This window comes from Canis lupus, chromosome 6 (genome assembly GCF_048164855.1).
Source record: "Canis lupus baileyi chromosome 6, mCanLup2.hap1, whole genome shotgun sequence".
Classification (NCBI taxonomy): domain Eukaryota; kingdom Metazoa; phylum Chordata; class Mammalia; order Carnivora; family Canidae; genus Canis; species Canis lupus.
This window is the reverse complement of record NC_132843.1, coordinates 68456899-68478409: the sequence shown is the minus strand read 5'-3', so window position 1 is coordinate 68478409 and position 21511 is coordinate 68456899. Positions and strand designations below refer to the sequence as shown.

Sequence of the window (21511 nt, the reverse complement as noted above, 5' to 3'; positions counted from 1 at the left end):
ACTGGTGAGTGTATGGGTGTGTAATTGAGAAATATGGGGAAAAGTTGGAGAAGAGCTAAGGATGGTTATGAATCACTATGTTTTGGGAAGTTATTCATATACTATTTTTGCCGTCTTGATTTTGTGACATTGAGCCAAGAAATATAAACATATTAAGCAGTTTTGCCAGACTTCCTTTTTCTCTGTGTAATGTTAGCAAGTCATTAGTAAACTTACTCTGCAGTGTATTAAGAAATCTTGCCTGGAACCTGGAAGCGTAGCAATTTCTTTTAGATTTATTAATGGCAATGAGTCAACTCTGTTGAAGTAAGAAATACATAAATTGGGAGGAGGGGAGCTAAAACAGAGGAACTGCTGATCAGAATGTTATTGAAATGTTTTAGTATTGTAATATTTTGCCTTTACTGATGGCTGATTTGGGTTATGGGAGTTTGATTTATTCAAACACAAATTTGATTAGCTGGCCACTTTGTTGGGTGTGTGTGTATGTGTGTGTGTGTGTGTGTGTGTGTGTGTACAGAGCCTGAGATTTTCAATCCTGTCAATGATCTTTTAGTTACAAATTCAGAAAGGGCAGGAAAAAAAATCATTTGTTTTTAAGACCTATAATAAAAAAAAAGTTGCCTTTCTGTGGAAACTGGAATAATTTCCCTGTTTCCCCTGTGATTACTTTTATATTAAAGGTATAAAGCACTTTTTAGTTTAAATTTGTATCTGTTATGGAAATATAGGCTTAAGTGTACTGGAAAATCAAATGAATAGAGATCAGGGGCATTTTACTGAAAAAGTCATCAGAATCTCTAAATGTGGGAATTAGGTGGATGCATGTAATTGACAGAGGAAGACTCCCTTTGCTCCATTTTGAGCTGTTTTTTTCTCATCAGTTTTGAACTTAAGACCTTCAAAGCAGTGCATGAATAAATGCTGGTTAGTGTGGTATGCCCGAGGCAAAACTTCTATAAAAATATTGTCTTAGATGCTGTGTCTTTTTGATCTCAGATTTCTGCCTACTCAAATCCTATTTTAAGGACAACCTCTTTTAAAAGAACTTCCTAGATAGAGTGACTATGACTTGAATTAAGTTCCTATCTGATTCTTCTAGAACTGTCTCTTCTTCGTTATCTAACTAACATTTAGCTTTTCCCCTCTACTTGCTCTTTTGTGTCTTGCCGACTTCTTGTTCCACCTCCTTCTTTCTCTATATCTTCCTGTGCTTTTATTAATCTCTTTTCCTAATGCTGAGATGAAGTGGAAGGAGCCCAAAAGATAGACAGAGATGAATATTCTGGTAGAATATTAATATACCATAGAATAATATGGAATCCAGGAAAACATGGAAAAATGCACAGCTGGGGAAATGCAGATGTCAGTATGCTTGCTTCACATGTATTTTCCTGGCTCTCCAGAGTTGCAAGCACTCAAGGGTCTTGACCACATTTTATTCATTCTATACCACGGTGTCATTTCACGCAGGGCTCAAAGAACAGAATTTTAGTGTTTCACATGCAGTCCTTGTCTGAGGTATCAATCATCTCTGTAACAACGTTGCAAATGGTCACTTGAGCTTGGATACGGTGGTACAAATTGATTCATTAACAGAGGGTTGGTTATATAAACTATTTTACATGTAGCTCCTCAGTGCCCTATTGATGGCTATGAAGTGAGATATTAATGGCTTCAAAAGGCCTTGGAACGTGTTTATGTTATATGAAAATAGTTGAAAGCACACTTAAGTATTATAACTATTAACAAAACCAAAAACCGAGCAGCCCGGGTGGCTCAGCAGTTTAGCGCTGCCTTCAGCCCAGGGTGTGATCCTGGAGACCCCGGATCGAGTCCCATGTCAGTCTCCCTGCATGGAGCCTGCTTCTCCCTCTGCCTGGGTCTCTGCCTTTCTCTCTCTCTGTGTCTCTCATGAATAAATAAATAAATAATTTTTTTAAAAATATTGAATATATGCATGTTGTAAAAACTGTTTTAGGGCCTATGAGTGATCTTTTTTATTCTTATTTTTCCAAATGTCTGATAACTTGTATATTCATGTTATGATTCAAAATATCTTCCAAAATGATTATAATCAGGGAAGACAACTTTAATGCCAAGTGGTTTGGCTCTTGCTTTGGGCCCTATTGGTGACATCCAACTCTAACTCTCTGTTCTTTCCTAACTCTAGATTTTAAGCTTTGTTTCTCCTAGGAAATAAATTTATACTTTCAAAAGAGCAAGAAAAAAAAGCTGTACATTTCATTAGTGTGTATAAAAATAGCTTTGACATGCAATGGTGTAATCCCTAAATAGAAGGAAGGACAGGGGAAGGTAAGCCAGATGTTTACTTTTAGACGTGCTTTCTAAAGTCTGGTGCATGGAAACCACTTCCCTTAGGAAATACTTTCTTTTTTAGATTATAAGAATTAAGTTTTTTGGGATACCTGGCTGGCTCAGTCTGGTAGACCTTGTGACTGTCAGTTTGGGGTCGTGAGTTCAAGCCCTATGTTGAGTGTAGAGCTTACTTAAAAAAAAGAATTACATTTTGTTTTGTTTTTGAATAAAAGGATGGTTCTTTATAAAAAGTTTCTAATTAATGTGTGGTTAAACGTAGGTAATAGATTACTTGGAAACACATTCAAGGATTTTGAAAGCCTTTTAAAGAAAACACGAAATGTATTTTGATTCAAATTGTTTTCAACAAGAACAATAGATGAAAAACATTATTGGATATTACCTTTCTCACTTAAAAGATATACACCGGAGAAACAGTGAAAACTTGCTTCTTTACCAGACTCTAAATATAGAACGCTTTAATCACCTGTGTTCTGTATAAAATATGCAAATATACTACTCCATCTTTTTTCTCCGCAGAAATCAAAGATATATTTTTTAAAAGAAAAAGATTATCAATGTTAGGTTTAAAAAACCTAACCTTTGTCAATTCTTATAACAGTTTATTTAATTGTAGAATGTGATTTTAGGTTTCCTTTTTCTTTTTAGAATTCATATAGATTCCTCTATTTTTCCTAAACAAAACAAAACATGTGTCATCTCCATATAACTGTAAAATTTTGGAAAAACAAAGTTACATGTAATGTATCTCAAATTCATTTATCAAATTGGAGGCTAGAATATATATTAGTATGGAATATTTGATATCAAATGATGACTATGTAAATTTACTTGTGCAAAATACAAGCATCTTAAGTATTAGATAGTATCCTTTGACATATGAGGTATGTGCAAAAGTTGGACACAACTTGAATTTCCAATAATAATTCAGTAGTACGCCGTGTTTTTTCAGAATGGAATTCTCAGCAAATAGGGTTTTACTTAATCTGAAAAGTATATATTCTTCAAAAACAAAAAAAGTACTACATGAAGTATATTCTTCATGTAGATCTATGAGCAAGACCATAATAGATTGATTGATGTTAACAGTTTCCTGCTTGTGGGAATGAGCTTTAATGCTGAAGTAATAGATGTCACAATGAAATGAGAGTTAGCATGTTATCACAAACTATTTATGAAAACATATGTACCATTCTTTTTTACATTAATATAAAGTTGTCATTTTGTAGACCAAAAAGGGCTCTGATATCGGCAGTTTTACATGGTTCAACTTAGTACCATCATTAGCTGAGAGCTGCCCTGAATAGTCTTGTGGAGCAATATGTTAATACATTGTGATTTTCAAGAAGTTGTTTGATACCTTGTTGGATTGTCAATGGTCCCAAGAGGTATTCTGACTGAAATATTATCTCATACAAGGAAGCCAATGTCAGTCATTACTTTAGTTTCCAGAATACCATGAAAGAACAAAAAAGGGAAGAAGATGGGTTTGGTTTCTGGGCATTTTCCCCAGTGGTAGGCAGGATGTACCATGGGCTACCTTTGTATTCAAGTTTACAGTAAAGCTTCTATAATAGTACTTCTCTATTGAACCTAATTTGTTATGTCTAAGAAGCAGCCCCAGTAATTAAGACTACTACATGTCACTGAATTAGAGGGGAAGCTTCTTTTGCAAATGATGTCTGTAAATAAAATTTCAAACAGATATGGCCAATAAACTTTTAAAAAACTACTTAGGAAATGGATAAACAAATGTGACTCCTCATTGATTCAAACATGCTAGTCAAGGTTGCCTAGGCTTCACCAGTGCAGTATGTGAATTATGAGCCTGTAAGAGTAAAGGCCATCTTGGGATTGTCTCTGGTTTTATGAGCAGGACCTTTCAAAGCAGATCATATCATCTGACATTAGGTGATAGTGGTGGTGATGTATAACCAGAAGGTTAAGAATGAGATAAATAACGATAGCCTTTGGCAACAGTACTCATATGTTACTGCATATAATTGATAGATGATGATTATTTATGTGGTATAACAATTAATAGTAATGATATCCACCACTGTATCTTCTCAAAGTTCTTCAGCAATGAGAGCATCATTTATTATTTTGCTTTTCTCATTACACATTCTTCAAGTCTTTCAAAATAATCTTGCTTACATACTTCAAGTGTTCAGATGTGATGTTGTGAATATGTGATTTGATTCTTTTCCTAAAGACTAGTTTCCTCTCAGGATGAAACTGGGTTCCCCCACAAGGAAATAATGGCAAAAAGAGAGAGAAAGAGAGAGAGAGAGAGAGAGTTGTATAATTATTCATTACAGAAATTTGGCAAGATAATACTTCTCTTCCTCTTTAAGCAAGTGTGTAATAGTACAGATGTCAGTTTAATTATAACTGGACTTGGCTATTATATCAATTTATTGGAAGTAGTGTTCTTTTCCAAATGAGAAAAAAATGAAATCAATCTTAAATACCCAGTTATAAGAACTTGCCAGGCCCAGTCAGAAGAGCATGTGATTCTTGATCAGGTCATGAGTTCAAGCTCCAGGTTGAGTATGGAGATTACTTAAATAAGTAAATAAAACTAAAAAAGTTGTCATTGAGCCAGTTACACATATATCATTGATGTAACTCAGCTAGGTACTAATACCTAATACCTGCAGTTCAAAATTTTTACATCACTTAAAACCTTCAAATTATTAATGTGACTTTTAGAATTATAGGTATGAAAATATACTTTTAAATGAAATCATGATTATGGTATTAACAGAGAAGGAATGTATGGAAGGCATTCAGAACATTCTGTATTGTTTTGATGAACATGAACATCTGAGCATCTGAGTAAAGGGGGAAAAAAGCAAAACCAGAACTTCTGGTATCACTTGTATTTTAAAATCTATGATATAGCCTATTTTTAAAACAATGTATTCACATCTTCCCTGGGGTTATTTAATTTTTGACACATTTTCCTTCAATGACAAAATAACTAGTCAAGAACTTTCTAACACATGAAAAAGTTGTTCCTAGGCATTGGACTCATGGAAACATTTTCATGATTGTCAGTGATTGCTTTGCATTCCAAGGCTAGTTTCGTACAATTACAAATAAGTGTGTTTTATCGGTGTTTGGTGTAAGAGATTAATATAGTTCCAAAATGCCAAATGACATTGAGACAACCTGTTACAACTCAAGAATGCACAAAATCACAGTAGAACTCTGTGAACTTCTGTTCTAAAGACATCACTGTCATGGAAACTGAGATTTTTCATCATTACTTTTATGACTAATTACCTTTATCATCTCAATGTGTGCAAAGCTCTTAGAGCTCTATTTCTGAAGTTTCAGTTTATACTCTTGACTAGAAGCATGTATTCAACTTATTTTTCTTGATGTACATTCTATGATTGTCTATATACTGAAGATCAAAATTAAATGTGAGTCCAAACAAGAGTATTTTATACAATCTCTATTATAGATTTTAAGTTTGGAAGCCCTCTTTAATCAGTACTTCAACTAATCATAGATTAGGATTAAATTCATAGGTCCAAATTTCCTTTAATCTAAACAATTCAACATATTTGTAGGTTGTCAACATGACTTGATTGTTTGCAAAAGTGACCTTTTATGGAAAAGTGAATTTTTATTGCTGATGAAGTTTTACTCTAGTCACATAATATGGCACATGCAGAAACAGTTCTAAAGAAGGCATTTGTTATGTGCTTTGATAGCCTGAGTTGATGTTGAAATCAGAGACTTTTAGATCTATACCAGTACTGGGCAACCAGTTTCCTGTGGATATAGACCAAGAGATCTTGTACAAAAATATAAAATAAATTCAAAAGAATAATCCAAATAAAGAGGCTTGTGATAGACTCATTCGCATAGTGATCTGACATATTCCCAGTTCCATCTCAAGCCTCTGTTGCAATAATCACAGCTCTGTGGTAACTATTTACAAACAGTACATTAGGTCTACATTTGCTTCTTTTGCATTTAAATAATTTGTGGATGTTATCTAAGTGTCTGGGTAATGTTGCACCTCATCATTGGCAACAAAGAAATTGGGTAAAATAATGGTGCTGACCATGTAAGCTGTTTTGTCAATTTCTGGAAAAATTAGCTTGCTTCTAGTCAGTAAAATAATTAATTGTATTTAATGGGGTGGAGTCTAAAGACATGCCTTATCTTCTCTTGTTTACAACTATATCACCCATTTTTAAAAAATATACTTGGGATATATTTATGATGTATCTAAATCCACCATCCTTTTCCTTGATTATTTTACTGGAAGCATTAGTTTTCCTGGGAGTTACAAAGGTAGAGATTATGAGCCTATGCTTTCAATGTTTATATGCACATCCCTTCTGTTTATTGCTATCTGAAAATATTTCCAAAAACATTTTTAGATTTTTAAGTTTTATTTATAAGTCCTTTTATTTGCTTGTTCTTGTAGTTATTTAATTAAATGCCATTTTCATGCCAATAGTATATTTAATGATAAAACACTAAAAACATTGAGGATTTCATGTCACAAAAATACAAAGAAGTTTTGTTTTTTAATTTTTATTTTTTATTATTTTTATTTAACATTGCTGTGGAAATACTGATGAATGTAATAAGGGATGAAAGGTAACAAAACATAACTTTTGGAAGATACAGAGGTAAATTGCCATTATTTGTAAGCTGTAAGTTGCTTACTTTGGTTCTCAAGGTAGAAAGCAAAATCAAACAAAAAATTTTCAGTATACAGCAGTGGTTCTCAAAATGTCATCTCAAGACCCTTTCAGAGGTCTGTTTTACTAAAAATGCTAAGATAATTTTGCCTTTTCCAATTCCCTTGTCTCATGAGTTTATAGTGGAGTTTTTGAAGGCTATGTGATGTGCTCTCCAGTGGGTTAAATGCAGAAGCATGTATTAGAATCTGTTTTCTATTAACCCAGAAATATAAGATATTTATAAAATTACAAAACAGTACCTCTCTTCTCACTAAATATTTTTTGAATTTAGAAAACATAGTTATCTTCATAAAAGCAGGTTGCTTATATTAACATATAATGGCCGCCTTGTTATTTTTACATGAATTAATCAAAACATCTTGAAAATTAGAAATTCTAGTAAATATAGTAAATATCAATAGTTATAACTCACATATAAAAAGCTCTTTGATGTCTTCAATAATTTTTGAGACTGTAAAGTGGTTTTGAGATAAAAAGTTTGAGAGTTGCTTGTGCAGAGAATGGGCAGGATATATTTGTGTATACAGCAGCAATAACCAGTTATAATTCAAAATGGGAAAAAGTAAAATGCCTAAGAATGACCTAACAGACCTGTGTGAAGCATGAAAAAGTACTCTATTTCAGGATATTAATGGACTCAATAAATGGAGATTCATACCATGATCTGTGATAGGAAGTTTCACTATTATAATAGTGTTCAGTTTCCTTATTTAACTTATGAATTTCACATGTATCCAAATAATGGAAATAGGTTAAACCTGTGGAAATGAAAATGTCTGTAAAATTTAACTAAATGATTGTAAAGTTAATGTAAGAATAATAGATTAGTAACTACAAAAATATTTTTAAAAGAAAGTCAGGGAGGCCTGCCTTATCTATATTTAAATTATAATAGAAAGGTGAAAAAAATCAAATATCTCAAAAGTAGCTTTATTGTGTGTTGTGTACATATATGCATATATATCTATATTTGTGTGCATTTAATATATAATAAAGGAAGCATTATTGTTTAACTTCACTCACAATAAAGGGTTTATAAATATAAACAATTCTTATCAATTCACTAAAGATAAAATATTAATATTAGAGGGAGGTAATAGCATTGCTAAGCATTTGTAAATTGTTAGGGGGCAACTGTAAATTGTAACAACCTTCCTGGATAACTACCTGATACTGTAAATCAAGTTCATTAAAATATTCATAATCTTTACTGTGACAAATTTATTTCTAGCAATATCTCAATGAAATATTCAGAAATGAAAAAACATTTATACATAAATATGTTCACAGCAGCACTTTACATAAGAAATTTTAGAATAGCATATATGTCTACATATCTGGCAATGATTAAGTAAAATGGTAATGACAAAGAAAAACTATACGTAAAAAAACACTGAGTAAAAATAGAGAATACATATCATATATTTCATAGATCCAACCATGTAAAAATTATAGCAAAAAACCAGGGGTAGGTACCCTAACATGTTCACAGTGGTTTTCTCTGGATTCTGGAATTATAAATAATTTTTATTATCTTTGTTAATGCCTTTCTGTATTTTCCTAAATTTTTTTTACAATAAATATACGTTATTGTTAATTTTTTTTTAAAAAAAAGCATTACCGTTCAATTAACTTTACACAGAACTATTGAAGTTTTAATTTCTAGGGTGAAAGAAATCAGACAACTGAAATTTTATATTGCATTTCAGTTCTGGATTACATGCTCTTTTCCATAACTTCCTGGGGTAGTGCCTTCCATTTTCACAGTGTAGTTTTTGTTTGTTTCCCAGTAAACCTTAAACAAGTCACTTTACCTTTCTCTTCATCTTGCTTATCAAAAGAAGCTCCTTCCAATTTTAAAATCTGGAAATTAAATGATAAAGTTTTCTAAAACTATACGCAGAAACATCTTTTCCTACAATCTGTGTGTTTCTCTTTTACTACACAGTTTTCTCCTATATTCTCTTCTATGTTTTGTGCTTCTGCATTTCCCCATCCCTTGCTCAGGATCTATGATTGAAGGGATTATAATGTTATCTTTCTGTCTGTCTCTCTAAACTACTCAAAGTGGCATCCAGATCCTACAGTCCCTATATGAATGTTGTTGAGTGATTGTCATCTATGGACCTTTGGTGATATTTTGGTGATGCTATATTTTAATAGAATTTATAAAAAGTCTGCAGAGATTCTAAGAATCTAGATAAACATAGACTAAGTGAAGTGTGATAGCGAATTGCTGTTGCCTTTCCTTCTCATCTTAACCTGTTTTGTTGGACCTTATTGATAAATACGCTGTACAGTCATATACAACCCAGGCTTGCCTGCATATGCTTAACATTCAAAATGATGAGCACTTTGAAAATAGTTGCTTTTTGATGAAGCTGTTATGTATTATTTAAATCTTAAGTTTGCAATCTGATATTTTAACTCTGTGGTACTTACTAAAAAACATGGCTGTATGTAGTAGTTAATTCAAGTAAGTCACTGAATATATTAATGGATGAGATACGGGTGCATATTGGTACAGTATGATGTGCTCCATACAGATCTATTCACTTGATATCAAATACAATTTTCTTATCATTTAATTTATTACATTCTTTAGAATAAAGTCTTAATCTATATTGTATACTTCAAATGGGAAAGCAAGCTTTAGAATTGATTCTCTTTGTCTAATTCATCAACTGGGTGAAATATACACTGTTTGATGCCTCCATGTGATTCATGTGTACTGATAAATTTCTTTTTAAACTTGCAGCAAATAGTGGCAGCAATAAATGCAGGGATTATACCTTTAGGAAACACCTCCAATCAAATCAGTCACTGGGATTTGGGAAGTTCCTTCTTCTTTGCTGGGACTGTTATAACAACTATAGGTAGGAGACAACTTATTTTGTTTTTTAATTTTGGTACAGCTTGTGAGCTAAACTTCATGTTTGCATTTTGCTTTTACAGTTGGTCAAATTGGTCTATGGAAGGTAGAAAAGTAGATTTTAGTAAATTGATTTGGAAAAGAGGGTTTAAAGGTTTGAACAAAGGAATGATGGAAATGAATTAGTTATTGTACTGGAATACTACGTTAAGTTTAAGATGTATATGAACCCAGGGAGCAGCACATTTGAGTCATTTGACTAATGGATAGTAATGTCAAGAAATGGCTTGAAATAATGGTTTTGGGGAGGGCAAGTAGTTTCAAATTTCCCTGCATCTTTGATTTTTTTAGTGTAGAAAAAAAAAGATTTGAGTACAGTTTTGACATTCTTTTCATGAAGCTCTTATTTGATATCACCTTTTTCAGTTTAATTTCAGTTAAATTTTTTAAATTTTAACTCTACATTTCAGCAGACTGTTTCTGTTCTTATATGCTAGTCTGTTATGATTACTTTAGGGCTTTTAAAATATATATTGTTTTTTCAATAGCACAAACGTATAAAAATTAACAATGAAATAGGAAAATTACAAAAAGAATTAAAGTTAAAACCCTTGCTGTTTGCCTCCTATTTATATTGTCTGTTATAATGTTAAAAAGGACCACATAATGGAACATGGTCTCTTTTTGGGTTGACTGTGCATATGCTCAGCACCTTCTAGGAAGCAGAATGGGTATATATGGATGACTTTTCTTCTGGTATTTAGGCATTCAGTGCCCAAGAAATATCCAGAAGCTATAAATACAGACCCATAGTGAAAACCACACTTGCCATGCTTTGGGGATTGGGAAGGGTTACAGCTGTCTTATTTCATGAAAGGAGGTGGGTTTAAAGCATAATTTTCAAGAAAGGGAAGGAAATGACTCATCTCAGTTATGAAGGAATTTTCAGTGGAAGAAGAATTCTTCCCTTCTACATAAGCTTGTGATGAGATTTCCCATCATGGGCCTGATTTCGGGTTGTGAATTATGATTCTAAATGTTTTCATTTTCTTATGTGATACCATTGATAAATTATGGAGTAGATAAGGTTTCAACTCAGTACTTTATATTGAACTCCTAAGTAAGAGGACATGGACAGTGTATAGATGAACTCCTGCTTAAAATTTTCCTTTGAAAATTGAGTTTGTAGAGTCCTGTCATTATCCGAAACTACTGTAATGCCTCTTTGTACCCGATCACTTGCCAGTGAAATAAATACCTGAGCATGTTGATTTTTGCCTTTGTTAAGAGGTCAAGGAGCTATATTTACTCTTCCATTTCCACCAGCTAGGTCAAAAGTTGTGTGGCTGTGAAAACCTGGAAGAATGGCAACCTTGATTTCTAACCATAATGACAGGTTAACTTTGGAGCTTAGACGTCTTGGACCATTTCTACTATGGAAATAACTGTTTATTGTGTAAACTACTTAGAGTCTAGAAGAGGGAGAAAAAAAACAACCTCACAGACTGAGTGAGAATGGTTTGTTTCTGCCCCATGAAAACTCAAAAGTCCCAAGTTCTAACTCATTATGACCACCAGTAAATCATTCTGCAAGAGACTTAGTCATTATACTGACTTACAGTTGCATCATATGTTTGTAAACAGTCTCATTTTTTGAATCCCAAATTCAGTAAGTTTTGCAGACATATACTTCAACACATGAAAAAAATAAACCATTATTACCAGCCTTACCCCAAATTATAGCCATTAAGCACAGGAGCTGATTATTCCGGTTGTTTAGGTAGCTGCCCAACAGCCCAAATCCCCTGCTGTTCTCTCAGACTTCAGTCTTAGGTGGATTAAGTCATTCTAGGTCACCCACATCTCCTCCACGGTCTTTTACTCCTAGGTCAAAATTATCTCCTCTGACCTTAGACGAGACTATGGTCTAGGGTAGGATAAAAATGTTGGCCTATTTCATCCGTGTCCATTTGACAAGTAAACCATCACTCAGCAAAACTCAAAGTATAATTATTAATCTTCATAGTGATAATAATGTGAGCTTTGAAGTGGTTTTTAGCAATCACAGAAATTGTAACCTCTAGCACTAGCCCTATTGCATTAGTCATTTTAAAAAAAGGTTTGAGACAGTTTGGGAGGATAAATTGTAGTGGCTTTTATGGGGTGCCTGGTACAGGCAGTGCTTCACAGAGCTGCGTTAGCTGCAGCTGTTCAAGATTCGTCTATTCAGTGTTCTCAATTTCTCTAAGAAGCCACAGGGACTCTTACTATGCATTGGAAATATGCCTGAGGGAAGTTCAATCAAACAAAACAGATTATTAAAACCTAAGGCCTGGGGCAGCCCGGGTGGCTTAGCGGTTTAGCGCTGCCTTGGCCCAGGGTGTGATCCTGGAGACCCAGGATCGAGTCCCACGTCGGGCTCCCTGCATGGAGCCCGCTTCTCCCTCTGCCTGTGCCTCTGCCTTTCTCTCTCTCTCTCTCTGTTTCTCATGAATAAATAAATAAAATCTTAAAAAAAAACCCTAAGGCCTAATTGTAGAGAATCTCTTCATATATACCTACATACTTTTCCCAAAAATCATATACTTCCAAACCCTGCACAAATTCCATTCCACAGCTGCAGACTAAAATCCAATCTTGACTGTACTCATTCCCTCAGGCCTCACTTCCAGTCCATCAATCAGTTCTGTTGGCTCTGACTTTAAAGTACATCCATAATGTAACTACTACTCACCATCCAAACCATCCCCATTTTAGTCCAAGGCAGCATTGTCTCAGTGTCAGCATCCTTGCAGAAAGAAGCCTTCTGCTAAGAGCATTTCTGTGCTTTCAAACTCAGAGCAAACACTGTACTTCTCCCTGTCTCACCTAGTAAGATGCACATTCTATGAGGTTAGGGTTTGAGTCTTTTCTGTATCTCTGGTGGTTGACCTATAGTGGGTGCTTAACAATTGGAATTAATAACAAATACACATTCTAAATGGTATAAACTATGGCTTGTTGTAAATTACATAACACTAAATTGATAGCTATTACACTATGTTCTTAGCGCTTTCAACAGATTTTAGTGTCAGCTTGTTTGCTAGTTCGCTCCTTTATCTATTCAACAAATAATACAGCACTGTCACTCTGTTACTATAAAGATGAAAGATCCATTACTTGAGCCTAAGTTGCCCACAGACCAGTCAGAGAGGGCAATGGACAAATAGTCATTTATAATGTATGGTGCCACATACATTAAGAGTATTTAATATATATATGAACTACACTTTAGGTAGATAATGGGATTTAGGTAGATAAGTGGATGGGTAAGGAAGCAACAGTATTTTCCTTTTCTTGGTAAATGTTGTCCTAGTTGCGACCTGAAAGAGAATTAAGAGGTTTCCAGGTGAATGAAGGCGGAAAGGGAACATTCTAGGCATTGGGAGTTTGTGTGGGAGAGATTAGGGCTAAGGAACATTATGTTCTGTTTGGGAATTGCAAGGTATCTAGAATAGTTGTTTTTAGTTGAAGGGATTCATCCTCAGGACCATGTAAATCGGTAAGTCACTATAAGTGGCTCCTGTTGGATCAGTGCTATTTCTGCCACTGCCAGGATATAAAGGACACAGTCGCTGCTTACAGTCCAATTTGGGAGATTAAATGTACACTTATGAAATAACTGAAGAATAAAAGAAATAAGTCTGTGTAAGTAAATGTTATGTGGAACCGTGGTTTAAACAATGGTTTAAGAATTAAGAAAAGGGAAGGTAAGTACGTGTGGGCTGGAACTGGGAGGGGAAGCTTAATTAGAGAAGTTGGATTTGATCTATGCTTCGAAGAAAATGTTTTGGTTTAGATTGTTGGAGGGGGAAAGGGCCTCTAAGTCTGTGACATGGCTAAGCAATACAAAGGTATGAGCTTGGTTTAATTTGAGGATAGAAAAGTGAGTATTTGAGTAGACTACAGGGGTTGTTTAAAGAGTAGTGGGAAATATTGAGTGATTCAGATGGGAAGGGTACAGTTGAATAGAATGTGATGTTTGAGACTTGCTGTAATAAGATAGAATATGGGTTGGTTTGGGGTCTAGCTGTTGTTGGAAAGTGAAGTGACAGGTTAAAAGTGACATTAGAAGAAGCATCTGTCAAGAAGAGGATAGGAGGAGATGGATGGTGGAGATAGCAATTAGGAGCCCATCCCAGGCACCCATGGAAGGGGAATAGGAAGGTTGACTGGGATGGTTGAAGTTGATGCTTCAAGAAGAGAGGAAGACAAAATGCTAAAGTAATTCCATGTGAAACTCAGCACCGTAGTGACTAGTACAAGTTGAATATTGAAATGAATATTTAAGCAGCAGGCTTGCAACTCATTGACAGTGCTCTTTTCTCCTGAAGAGAAAAGAATTAACAAATGGCCAAGATTTCCTACTTTGTGTCCTTTTTGGAAGCTTCCTTTTAGTAGCCCCGTTCCCCAACTTTTGCTTATTTATTCTTTAAATCAGACAGATTAGGAATGCAAGGTGGATGGGCTCCCTCCTGAAGCTCTCATTAGGGCTGGAGAGACCAGCGATCAATCAGGACATTTAAAAAAACAGCACCATTACAGATGACAATAAATGCTACCCAAGAAGTTCATGTGTGGTGATAGAGAGTAGTTAGGGGAGCCAGAGCAGGAAGGAGATGTTTGAAGACTGATTTAAGAGCTCTCTGAGCAGGTGACATCGAAGCTGAAATGTGAAGCATGAGGAGAGATCAGCTAGATAGAGAAGAGTGTAAAGATGCATTCAGGCAGAGGACCAGCAATGGCAGAGATCCCGAGTGGGACAGATGTGAGCATATTTGAAGAATACAGATGAGTCCTTGTGGCAGGACCTGGAGGAAGAAGCAAGGTTAGCAAGATTAAGAGGAGGCAGGGCATGTGGGACTGGATAAGTCATGGCAACATTCTGAATTATTGGGAAGCCCCTGAAAGATTTAAGCACAAGAGAGGGATGATGTGACTCAACTGCCATTTGTAGGGCATGAGAGAAAGCAAGAAGACCAGTGAGAAGGTTATCCTGTTGAGGCATCTGGGTGGCTCAGTCCATTGAGCATCTGACTCTTGATTTCAGCCCAGGTCATGATCTCAGGGTCTTGAGATCAAGCCCTGCATTGGCTTCATGCTCAGCGGGGAGCCTGCTTAAAATTCTTTCTCTCCCTCTCCCTCTGCCCCTCCCTCTTCTCCCCCTCTCTCTAAAATAAATAAATCTTCAGAAAAAAAAACAACAAAGAAGGTCATCCCATTAATCCCTATGAGCGAAGACGAAGCCTTGAATTAAGGAGGTGGCAATGAGGAGGGTAAATCATGTCCACCTTTTACCCTCCTCACTGCCACTTTGACAGATACAGGATTTAAAAAAGAAATTTTACTGGTAGACCTATACTTATCCCTGAGCATAGTGCCAAAGGGGGACTATTTGTGTCTTGTATTTTAAATTATTTTAAAGCCAATAAGAAATCACTTATACTCTAGAACAAGCTGTTGGCAAAAATGATGTAATGGGCAAGTGTATTCTATTTTGAGTTCAGTTTAAAGATCAGAATAAAATGTCAGATGATTTTATTACCTGAAGGCATTAAAATATAATGAAATTTTCCCCAGTGGAAAGTAAAGTAGAATGCCAGGACCAGGATTTGCCCAAGCTTATCACTCAGTCATGATCTCTGAGCATCAGAATGCAGATAACAAGGGCACCATTATAGTCTCTAGCAACCATGAGATCCCAAAGCATCATGCTGGGAATTATGGAAGACATTTCCTTGGAGTAGCGGTTCTCCTATTTACAAAGGACTCTTGTTTTCTACCACTTGAGTGTAGGTATTGAAATCAATGATGTAGCATCCATGTTTATTTTTCCTGTATTTCGAACCAGCCACCAGAACCTTCGATTTGCTTTTACCTACACTGAATTGCTAAAACTGTTATGGCAATGCTCACCGATTTACTGCAAACCCACATTTTGCCTGTTTAACATAAATGCTTAATTGATTAGAAAAAGAACAACACTAAACAACCACCACCAGAAAAGGAAAAAAAAATGAAAAGTTTAGAGTAACTGTCAAAAGCAGTTCCAAATAACAGAAAAGTTAATATTGGAAAGGCAGAGGATATATTGAAAACTGTGAAGCCTTATGCATGTCTATTTTTTTTTAAGATTTTATTTGTTTACTCATAAGGGACACAGAGAAAGAGGCAGAGAGATAGGCAGAGGGAGAAGCAGGCTCCCTGCGCGTGAGCTTGATGCAGGACTTGCTTCAAAGATCCCTGAGCCCAAGGCAGACGCTCAACCACTGAGCCACCCAGGAGCCCCAACCTTATGCATGTCTTGAGCAGGGAATCTACCATTTCTGTTGGATATGGCAGGAAACTATAATTTAAAGAGTGAGGGAAAAAGTTGTAAGACTATTTTCTGTCCAATGTTGTGATTTCATGAAGCTACTATCAGAACTTGGAAATGAATAGACTTGAAACAGTGGTGTAGAATTTGACAGAGAGCATTCTCCAAGGGGATGATGCTATTGCAGCTTTGGATGTTGGGTGTTATCTTATTAATTTAGTACGCTCATGATTCTGTGGCATTTCACTAGTCTGTTGGCTATTCTCAGAGAATTGCAGACTGGATTTTGGACCCCCATTTTTTTTTTAAGAGAATGAGGGTGGGGGGAGGGATTACAAACGGAGAGAAAGGGAGAAAGAATCTTAAGCAAATTCCCCGCTGAGTGCAAAGCCCCATGTGGGGCTCAGTCTCCCAATCCTTGATTTCACAATTCTGAGATCATAACCTGTGCAGGAAATTAAGAGTCAGACGCTCAACTGCTTAATCGACTGAGCCACCCGGGTGCCCCTAGAAACCCATTTTAAAGGAAAGTTGAACTGATTTCAGGCAGCTTAAAATGCAGAGAATCTTGGAAAGTGACTTCCAGCACTGACCCTACGATCTACTTGTGTTTTCTTTACGCCAGTTTGTTAAAGTGGATGATTATTTTTTCCAAGTAATAGTGGTACAGTTGAATTCTGGTGTGGTTGAAATACAGACATTGAAATTAAGAAATTGTTTTGGGTATTTGATTCCATTTCTCTTCCCATCCACCTAAATTAATGAAAATGAAGCCTATCTCAGGGTATTAACATATGTTCCTGCCATTTGAAATCTTCACATGAGTTTATTTATTTTCTAAGTTAACATGCATTTCTCAGAGAATATGTCTTATGAATGGTAGTTTGCAGAGTGCAAAATTACATTTGATAGGCAATAAAGCAGGATTATTGCATAAATATATTAAAGACTCCACAGCAGTAATGAAATAGCCATCCTTTCTGCATATGTATGCTACATCAGTCACAAGTAAGTTCAATTCAGAGCCCCCAGTTCTCAGAAGCCTGTGCTGATCGAAGGGAATTGGGCAGCATTAGGGATACAATCTTCCCAGGAGTAAGGCAGCATTTTTGTTTGTTCTGTGTAGTAGGAAAAACACAGCAAGGTAGTCCAGATCTAACAGAAACCACAGGGCATAGTGAGAGGGGGGCTGCCTACAGTATCAGCATAGTGGTCATTCATTTTTTGGCTATGTTCAAATCAGGAATTGCTTGTATTCTGAAAAAAAAAAGTTTTATATATTTCTGCATACTTTTGAAAAATTTGCAATAACATATTTTTAATCTTCTGGAAAGCCGTCACTATCAAATGTGATCAAGAAATTACCCCAAAATTGGAAGCAAGCAATTGTCACGGCATTCATGCCCTGAATACAGAATCTATTTTTTTTCTCATCTTCTCCCCCTTCTCAACCATTGACATGCAGCACTGTTTATCATGGATTATAGATTTTATAGAGCATCTGACTGACCACCAAATATGCAAGTATTGCTCTGAATGAGATTAAAACTAAGTGAGGTGATTATCAGAAAAATACTTTTTGTAACTGTTTCAGATATTTCATTTGATAAAGAAGGAACATGATAACATTTGTCTGGGCCTGTCTACTTTTAGCTAGTAATTATGCTACATATTTGTTTTCTTCCCTATCCTTTTTGAGTGTGTTTGAAAATTTTTAGACTTGTGCAAACTTACTCTTGGTCAATGACAATTGGCTTTATTACTTATGTGGTACTATAAATGTAGCATGATATTTACAAAAGAAGTATTTGTGCCAGATGAAGTTCATGCATAAGGATGGTGGTCTGGGTGCATGTGAGGTACAAATACACAATACAGATATGTATTTCAATTTCAACTTGGAATTTCATGCAGCCAACTCTTGGTTCTAACATAACATTGGGTAAAACGTTGATAATAGGAACAATTGAACTGTCACAGTTCATCCAAAAATGTACACTAATTACTAATCTTAAACTTCTTTCCCTTTCAACTTGGTTATTAAAACAGAATATTACTCAGCCATTAGAAACAACAAATACCCACTATTTGCTTTGACATGGAGGGACCTGGAGGGTATTATGCTGAGTGAAATTAGCCAATTGGAAAAGGACAAACATTATAGGGTCTCATTCATTTGGGAAATATAAAAATTAGTGAAAGGGAATAAAGGGAAAGGAGAGAAAATGAGTGAAAATATCAGTGAGGGTGACAAAACATGAGAGACACCTCCTAACTCTGGGGAATGTACAAGGGGTGGTGGAAAGGGAGGTGGGCAGGGGGTTGGGGTGACTGGGTGATGGGCAATGAGGGGGGCACTTGACAGGTTGAGCACTGGGTGTTCTGCTATATGTTGGCAAATTGAACTCCAATAAAAAATTAAAAAGAAATAAAACAGAAACAACAAATGCCCAGGTAAATTTAGTTGACGTGTTATACCTCTTCCTTCTAAGCTTAGGTTCCTCTCTTTAAAGGTAATAAGGTGAAATTTCCAAGGGCAAGTGGCAAGAGACGAAAATAGGAAAGAAGGGGGGTATGAAATAAATCATAATCTGCTCAAGTAGCTTGTTCAAAGAATGTGTGTTTTCATAGTTAATTTCAGCGGCATCTATAGCTAATGGAAGCTATGCTTTAAATAAAAAATTAGATATGGCCATAGCCTCCTAATATACATTGTACTATAACTAAGTAATGTGCTAGACATACTTTTGTAGACACTTCACTTAGCTTTACTTACATAGTACAGCTTAGCATAAAAATATTTTTCTTTTTTTAAAGGAATGATAGAGTAGAAGGAATATCAGATATCATTGCAGAAAATCTAAGTACAGGTTTTTGTTTTTGCCACAAGCTAGGGTTGTATTCTTGAGCCACTCACCATCTGTTATCCTTAATTTTCTCTTTTGTCAGTGGGGCTAGTATATCTCACAGAGTTGCTGGAAAGGTTAAATGAGATTATGTATGTGAAAATAGTTTGCATCCTGAATGACAGTATATTAATTTAGAGTAAACTGATTTTATTAGAGCAATTTTTATTACTTTACTATTACAATAAGCCAATATTATTTTTGCACCTTTATTTATATTACTAATGTTAACAGAGAAACACATTTTTCTTAAACCTTGAATGCACACATTTTCATTCTTATAATAATGTAGTATTTGCCTTCACATAACTTTTTAAGGTTGGCTCAAGCCAGTTATTAGATTTGACTAATTTCTTCATGTAGTTAACTTGTATTTTGATTTAATGAAATGAGTTGACTGGTTATTTAAGCGATTTATAGATAATCCAAAGTGTGATCATTGAAATAATATAAAATGTAACCTTGAGGTGTTATTATTAACTGAGTATAATAAAAATTAATATTTAAATAAATCTGTTTTCTATATGATTTTTTAAAAAATGTGTGCCTATATATTCATTAGGATGTGCTAAGTTATTTTCTGTAACAAACAATCCCGACAGTTTTGTGGTTTTACAAAATAAAAGTTTATTTTTTTAATTCATACTGTATAGCAATGTGGATTGACAGGAGTGCCCTGCCCATTGTTCTTGCTCAGAGACTTAGGATGAGAGCTCTGCCTTTTTCAGTGTCCTTTCCTGATGGCCCAGGGAGCAGAACACACTGAGTAATCAGGTTTCATGTAAGTGTGCACATTGTTTTCACTCACATAACATTGGCCAAACTGACTTCAAAAGCTTAAGTGGGGAAATGCAGTCCTACCAAGTACTCAGAAGAACCTAGATATTTGGTAATAGCTCTAATTGACAACATAAACAAATATACTCATTGAATACCCCTTCATAAAGGTTTCTTGATATCCAAGCAAACTAAACATTATAAGAAATATATTTTATATTTTAATTTGCTTTCCCAAACCTTGTCTCCTTTAACATCATTACTAGAACAGGATTTTTTATTTTTCGCATATAACATTGGCTCCTGTTGTGTTATTGAAGGAGACTTGTTCCCAAACCACCTCCCTGTGCAATGGTTTTATTAGCGAAACTATCTCAAAACAAAAATAAAAACTAATGTGTTAGCTTTTAGGCAGAAATGTTGCTGTTATTGGTGATATTATTTAGGGATTCCATTAGCATGTAGAGTTTTTTAGTAATGATCATTTAACAAGGTCAAAATCATAATGATAAAAACATTAAAACCAGGAAAATAAATTAAAAGGCTGAGTTATTTTTGATGTAGAGGAAAAATAATGCAGGGGTCAGCAAACTATGGCCTGTGGGCAAAATCCGGCCTGCCACCTGCTATGCAATTATTAGAGCACAACCACACCCATTCATTTTAGTATTGTCTTTGGCTGGCTTTATGCTGTAACAGAAACCATATGGCCCACAAAACTGAAAGTATTTACTGTCTGGCCCTTTACAGAAAAAGTTTGCCAATGGTTGACTGAAGGAAGGAGTGGAAAGCAAGGTGAAAGGATAGAGTTTGTAAAGAGAAGCCCTAGATTTGAGACTTGATTCTTATATTTATTCATTGTGTGATTTTGACTACATCATTGAAATTTTATGAGTTGTTTCCTCATGTGAATATTCTAAAAGGCTTCCTAATAGGTGATTAATAATAAATGTGTTTGCCATATCACAGGATTTGGTGAAGACTCAAAGAATAGTATATTTAATAATGTTTCACAACCATGTACAAAATATTGATCATTTTTCAAGAATATGCTGGTTTTTCCCCTCATTGTCCAGTGAAGATTGACATAGGTCTTGTGACTCAAGTTCTGTGAACCTCTGGAAGGGAGAAGGATAAGCTTCAAGGGTTTATAATCATGCTTTCTGGAGAGAGGGTACACAGATTGTATCAGATTCTTAGAGGGATCCACAATCCTCAAAAGGATTTAAAACCATTGGCTGAGATAAATTCTACTTTAATGCTCAGGACATAAAATGTAATTTCTGTGGCACTTCAACAATTGAGGGGAAACACCATATTAGAGACATAGCAGCAATATGCTCATGTAGATAGCACACTAGCACACTAAATAATTGCTGGGAGAGCTGAGGCTCGTGCTTGGAAGGAAACCATGTGAAACTACGTTTCTCAAAATAAGAAAATCATTCTGTTGCTGAGCTCTGAGTGATATTAGAATGTCAGATATTTTCAGTTTTTCTCAACTCTGGCATATTCTGAGTTGTTT

The 21511-nt window shown here is 35.2% G+C and overlaps 1 protein-coding gene across 12 annotated transcripts in view; it reads left to right on the top strand.

The window, feature by feature from the left end:
- The window catches only part of KCNK2 (potassium two pore domain channel subfamily K member 2), a 198645-nt gene that overhangs the window by 97198 nt on the left and 79936 nt on the right, over positions 1 to 21511 (top strand). For all 12 annotated transcript variants that reach the window (XM_072831059.1, XM_072831056.1, XM_072831062.1 and 9 more), the window contains one exon: positions 9835 to 9952. In XM_072831059.1, the coding sequence (XP_072687160.1) occupies positions 9835 to 9952 (118 nt within the window). The remainder of the gene's footprint in view (positions 1 to 9834; positions 9953 to 21511) is intronic.